At 43.5% G+C, this 6,927-nt stretch overlaps 1 protein-coding gene across 1 annotated transcript in view; it reads right to left on the reverse strand.

Annotated features, from left to right (window-relative positions):
• Positions 1 to 5,269: 5,269 nt before the first annotated feature.
• Positions 5,270 to 6,927, reverse strand: part of LOC112237597 (osteoclast stimulatory transmembrane protein) — an 18,652-nt gene continuing 16,994 nt past the window's right edge. The window contains exons 9-11 of the mRNA XM_042325054.1: positions 5,909 to 6,088; positions 5,631 to 5,762; positions 5,270 to 5,503 (exon numbers count right to left, since the gene is read on the reverse strand). Coding sequence (XP_042180988.1) covers positions 5,637 to 5,762; positions 5,909 to 6,088 — 306 coding nt within the window. The 3' untranslated portion in view covers positions 5,270 to 5,503; positions 5,631 to 5,636. The remainder of the gene's footprint in view (positions 5,504 to 5,630; positions 5,763 to 5,908; positions 6,089 to 6,927) is intronic.

Here is a 6,927-nt window from a genome sequence, read left to right on the forward strand (position 1 = left end):
TACCTAAAGATAACCTAACAGAGAACACTGAAGCTCTCTAAATGTGTGATGCTACACACAGGACTGTACAGATTCTGGCAGATTCAACCCTCCTGTCCAGCAGCCTCTTGATTTGAGGGGTTAATAATGAGGCGCTGCCATTACAGTCCCCCTATTCTCTCCTGTAGAAGCTCAGTCTCCTTAATCTCTGTGTTGTAGTTCATAACGCTTCCCCTTTCCAGACAGACATGGTGGGCCACGTATCTTCCTAACAGGCCTTCTCAACAAGGAGGTGAGAGCCTGGTGCCATTGTAACCCACACACAGACACACACTTTCCTCCTCCATAAGGTTCTAACAGTCTTTTTTTTATTTTTTAAAGGAAAACAAGTAACGTCGTGCAATTCTAAAAAATAAATAAAACATCCAAGGCTTATGACGTGTTCATGACGTGTTCATATGATATCTACGGGACGGGGGGGTCGTGTGCCACTGCTGCTACTCAACACAGGCCACTGAACACTGGACATAGGTCCTAACTTTGGCCTATTTTAGTTTGAATGAATTGAATGTCTTTTAGAAAATAAGCCTTTAGTAAAAAATGTTGAATGTAAGTGTAGATTTTGCCTACAGCACACTCAAGTACCCTTCCTCTCAGAATAGTACCCTGGAGCCACAGCCATCAATGACGAAAGTGGTCGACGACAACAATAAACGGCAGCACTTGAAATAGCTTGCCTGCCAGTCCGCTCAACCACTACATGTCTTATCAGATAGCAGCATTTCAGCACCACAGCTCAGGGACAGATCTTTCTTTCTAAGGGAAAATCTAGAGATCAATCTATTTAAACTAGTTGATTACCGCATATAAAAAATATTTAAAAACCTAAACACAGATTACAGAAAATATGGATTTTGACCTACCGAGGAACGTTTCATTTTTTGACTTTGCCGGGGGAGTTCAACTACTCCACGGTGTGAACGCCAGGTCAGTCCTCCCTGTTATTCTGATAGGAATATGTTGGACTGGAGTCATAGGGAATCTTCTGGTACTACTGAGTCTCATCCACGACCTGAGAAACGGGACAGCATCCGAAGTCAAAGCGCTACTTGCCGGTCTGAGCTCTACAGACCTATTGATCACACTGTTGTGTGCACCTGTGCGCGCAGTCACCTACTACAGACAGACCTGGATCTTGGGAAGCTTGTTGTGCCAAACAGCGGATTGGTTTCAGCACTCCTGCCTGGTCGCCAAAACGTTCACCCTGGCGGCAACAACCGGGGCAAGATGTACCTTTGTTTCAGGCTCCTCTGATAGCAAATATTTTAGCCACATGCACATCTATGGAGCCCTGGCTTTCATCTGGATAGCATCACTGGTCTCCTCCACCCCTCTTACGATATTCACGTCTTTACAGCCATACCATGAGGTCAAGCTGTGCGTAACTGAAATACCATTTTGCGCATCTGGGTTCATGGATGTGTTCTACAAGATCTACCCAACCCTAACTTACCTGGTGCCCATTCTCTTTACCGTTGTGCACTACACCAAGACACTACTGGACACGAAGCCGAAGGGGGACCTTGACGTGACCAGTGTTCAAACCCAGGACAAGGGGGCCACTGCGGTGTGGTTATCTGTCAGTGTGGCCAACGCGCTCATGCTACTGCCTGAATGGAGCTCATGGACTTGGGCTCGGCTGGGATACAGTAACAACTACACACCTCCTGTGGGGTTCGTCATCTTCTCTCAGGTCCTCATGTACTCATGTAGCTCTCTGTCTCCCATCATATTCCTCACAGCATATGAAGACGTGCGTCATGGGCTCAAAAGTCTGTGGCTTTTCAGAACTTGCAGACGCTCGAAACGCACCAGTATTAGCACACGTCCAAATATGGAGGAGAACGGAGCAGAGGGAAGAGGAGCCATTGTCATCTATCCGCTCGTGGACTTGAAACATGAGTCTTTGGAGACGCCAGAGGGGTGCGATTTGCGCACAGACACTGCAGCGCGGAAGATCTTTCCTGACTTGGAACACTTTTGGACAGAGCGCGTGAACACGCACGATCCACTTCCGTGGGAGTCACAGGAGGAAAAATCATACTTTAAATCCTGAATTGATCTGAGCGGACGGTGAGACAGACGATTTTGGGATGAATATATTTTTGCTGTCCCACAGATTATTTGGAAATGGTCCTCTTTCTGATTTATATGCGTTAGCCTAACTATTGTATTAAAATGACATTTTTCGCATTATTCATACACTCAGAATTCGTTGCTTCATCTTCAGTAGCCTACCTCTCCTTGTGCATGAGAGTTCAATTGCGTGGTCTCAGTGGGTGTTCTCACTAAGTAGAGTACATGGGCGGAGAATCAAGTCGCAGTTAACTTAAATATGAAATTAAATGAAATATGATTAGAATGTAGTTTACTACAGTGTCTGTAAATAAATATTGATAATGGAACAAAGAGCGTGCTCAACCAACGTGAGTCGAAGTACAATGAAAAACATGTATTTATGATTGAAAGGCACAACTCGCACATAGGTGACCATAGGTTAGGTTACCATGGTGACCATAGGTTTAGGTTACCATGGTGACCATAGGTTAGGTTACTATGGTGACCATAGGTTAGGCTACTATGGTGACCATAGGTTTAGGTTACTATGGTGACCATAGGTTAGGTTACCATGGTGACCATAGGTTAGGTTACCATGGTGACCATAGGTTAGGCTACTATGGTGACCATAGGTTTAGGTTACTATGGTGACCATAGGTTAGGCTACTATGGTGACCATAGGTTTAGGTTACTATGGTGACCATAGGTTAGGCTACTATAATGACCATAGGTTTAGGTTACCATGGTGACCATAGGTTAGGTTACTATGGTGACCATAGGTTAGGCTACTATGGTGACCATAGGTTTAGGTTACTATGGTGACCATAGGTTAGGCTACTATGGTGACCATAGGTTTAGGCTACCATGGTGACCATAGGTTAGGTTACTTTGGTGACCATAGGTTAGGCTACTATGGTGACCATAGGTTTAGGTTACCATGGTGACCATAGGTTAGGCTACTATGGTGACCATAGGTTAGGCTACTATGGTGACCATAGGTAAGGTTACTATTGTCACCATAGGTTAGGTTACTATGATCACTTGATGTAAAATGGGACCTAACGGGGCCATATAGTAGGCTTCACACAACCTGTTATTCTGCTCTGTGGTGTCCAAATTGTCCTAAATCCAGCAGGCTGAACACAACAAAAAAATGCAATTTCAGAATGTTGGAGAGACATGACCCCCTCTCCCTCGTCCCCAGGGAAAGTTGCACCCCTGGTACATTTTATAAATAGATCCAATTGTGTTATTTTTTATAACAGTCATGTTTTTAATAACAGTCATGTTTTTAATAACAGTCATGTTTTTAATTACAGTCATGTTTTTAATAACAGTCATGTTTTTAATAACAGTCATGTTAATACTCACTGATACTGGTTATCCTCTTTGCATGATCCTAATGAGCTAGATGCCCAAACATAATATGCTCTACGATGTTTAATGTTAGTATTAGCCTAACTATTTGGAAAGTTCTTGAAACTGCATGTCTATTTGGTGTTTGTGCAATTATATTATCAAACTACCTTGAGTTGATTCGTTTGACTATTTTCCAGACAACTGATTGGGGGAATACAGTATGTTACAATATGTAAACTGAGTATTTACAAAACATTAGGAACAGCTGCTCTTTCCATGACATAGACTGACCAGGTGAATCCAGGTGAAAGCTATGATCCCGTATTGCTGTCACTTGTTAAATCCACTTCAATCAGTGTAGATGAAGGGGAGCAGACAGGTTAAATAAGGATTTTTAAGCCATTCAGAGGGTGAATGGGCAAGACAAAATATTTAAGTGCCTTTTGAATGGGGTATTGCAGTAGGTGCCAGAAACACTGGTTTGAGGTGGTGTGTGTGTGTGTGTGTGTGTGTGTGTGTGTGTGTGTGTGTTTGTGTGTGTGTGTGTGTGTGTGTGTGTGTGTGTGTGTGTGTGTGTGTGTGTGTGTGTGTGTGTGTGTAATGTTTGGTGCAGTCAGTGTGTATCCACACCATTACACTGTAAGTCCAATGTAAATACCTTGCTATAAGAGCCACTTGATATAAACTGGGACCCAACAGGGCCATATAGTAGACTTGATATGAACTGGGACCCAACAGGGCCATATAGTAGACTTGATATGAACTGGGACCCAACAGGGCCATATAGTAGGCTTGATATAACCTGGGACCCAACAGGGCCATATAGTAGGCTTGATATAAACTGGGACCCAACAGGGCCATATAGTAGGCTTGATATAACCTGGGACCCAACAGGGCCATATAGTAGGCTTGATATAAACTGGGACCCAACAGGGCCATATAGTAGGCTTGATATGAACTGGGACCCAACAGGGCCATATAGTAGGCTTGATATAAACTGGGACCCAACAGGGCCATATAGTAGGCTTGATATAACCTGGGACCCAACAGGGCCATATAGTAGGCTTGATATAAACTGGGACCCAACAGGGCCATATAGTAGACTTGATATGAACTGGGACCCAACAGGGCCATATAGTAGGCTTGATATAACCTGGGACCCAACAGGGCCATATAGTAGGCTTGATATAAACTGGGACCCAACAGGGCCATATAGTAGGCTTGATATAACCTGGGACCCAACAGGGCCATATAGTAGGCTTGATATAAACTGGGACCCAACAGGGCCATATAGTAGGCTTGATATAAACTGGGACCCAACAGGGCCATATAGTAGGCTTGATATAAACTGGGACCCAACAGGGCCATATAGTAGGCTTGATATAAACTGGGACCCAACAGGGCCATATAGTAGACTTGATATAAACTGGGACCCAACAGGGCCATATAGTAGACTTGATATAAACTGGGACCCAACAGGGCCATATAGTAGGCTTGATATAAACTGGGACCCAACAGGGCCATATAGTAGGCTTGATATAAACTGGGACCCAACAGGGCCATATAGTAGGCTTGATATAAACTGGGACCCAACAGGGCCATATAGTAGGCTTGATATAAACTGGGACCCAACAGGGCCATATAGTAGGCTTGATATAAACTGGGACCCAACAGGGCCATATAGTAGGCTTGATATAAACTGGGACCCAACAGGGCCATATAGTAGGCTTGATATAAACTTTGGTGTAATGGTAGACAGGGTATTTCCAGTTAGTGTGCTTCCCTATGATTACATTGAAAACAGAGTCAGATGGATAGGTAATGCTGATTTTAATAAGATTTAAAATCAATTATCTTTTTGACATGATTGATTGATTAGTGTATATTTAGAATCTTGTTCATTTCCAGTCATCGTTGGTCTGCAGTAGAATCTTGTTCATTTCCAGTCATCGTTGGTCTGCAGTAGAATCTTGTTCATTTCCAGTCATCGTTGGTCTGCAGTAGAATCTTGTTCCCGAGGTGTATGGTCTGATCCGCCTTCCAGTTTCTATAAAGTAGATTTAAATTTTACTTCCTGTATCATAATCACATTATTGATTCATTCAATGATTGATTGATCTAAAGAATGGACATCATGAAGACGTGAAATAACCAAAAAAATACTAATTCCATACACCGATCTAGGAAATATTTCCCTCATCCTCCAGCTTTAATAGAATCTTGTTCCGCAGGTACAAGGCTCGTTCTTCCTCTCTGTCTCTGTAGAAGGACGAGCAGATCTTCCTCCTGATCCTCCTGGAGAACACCTGACATAATAACATCGTAATATGATACATGGTATTTGCAGAAGCTTTTATCCAAACGTTACGTAGAGTAGTAACGTTTTCAAATGGGTGGCAGCAAACAAAAGTGCCGAACTCTACCTACTGAGCTACACAGGACCACCTCTCACCTCTCCCAGAATCATGACCAGGGCGGTGAGGAAGAGGGCTGCGGTGGTGGCGAGGAGAGACGGGTCTGGGGGGGACAGGGGACGTACGCAGTCCGGGGGCAACAGCAGGATCCTGTAGCGATACTCTTTGTTCATTTCTCCCAAAGGTTCACGGATAAAGCCAATGATTAGGATTGTAATCTAAAAACAGAGACAGAGGGTGGAGCTTTGTGGATGGTAATACAGCTGATACTGTTGATACGGGTAACGTAACCAGGTAACGTAACCAGGTAATGTAACCAGGTAACGTAACCAGGTAATGTAACCAGGTAACGTAACCGGTAATGTAACCGGGTAACGTAACCAGGTAACGTAACCGGGTAACGTAACCGGGTAACGTAACCGGGTAATGTAACCAGGTAACGTAACCAGGTAATGTAACCAGGTAATGTAACCAGGTAACGTAACCAGGTAATGTAACCAGGTAACGTAACCAGGTAATGTAACCAGGTAACGTAACCGGTAATGTAACCGGGTAATGTAACCAGGTAACGTAACCGGGTAATGTAACCAGGTAATGTAACCAGGTAATGTAACCAGGTAACATAACCGGGTAATGTAACCAGGTAAAGTAACCAGGTAATGTAACCAGGTAATGTAACCAGGTAACGTAACCAGGTAATGTAACCAGGTAACGTAACCAGGTAATGTAACCAGGTAACTTAACCAGGTAATGTAACCATGTAACGTAACCAGGTAACGTAACCAGATAATCTAACCAGGTAGTGTAACCAGGTAACATAACCAGGTAAAGTAACCAGGTAACATAACCAGGTAACGTAACCAGGTAATCTAACCAGGTAATGTAACCAGGTAACATAACCAGGTAATGTAACCAGGTAACATAACCAGGTAACGTAACCAGGTAATCTAACCAGGTAATGTAACCAGGTAACGTAACCAGGTAATGTAACCAGGTAATGTAACCAGGTAATGTAACCAGGTAACGTAACCAGGTAATGTAACCAGGTAGTGTAACC

Source organism: Oncorhynchus tshawytscha, linkage group LG08, assembly GCF_018296145.1.
Source record: "Oncorhynchus tshawytscha isolate Ot180627B linkage group LG08, Otsh_v2.0, whole genome shotgun sequence".
Taxonomy (NCBI): domain Eukaryota; kingdom Metazoa; phylum Chordata; class Actinopteri; order Salmoniformes; family Salmonidae; genus Oncorhynchus; species Oncorhynchus tshawytscha.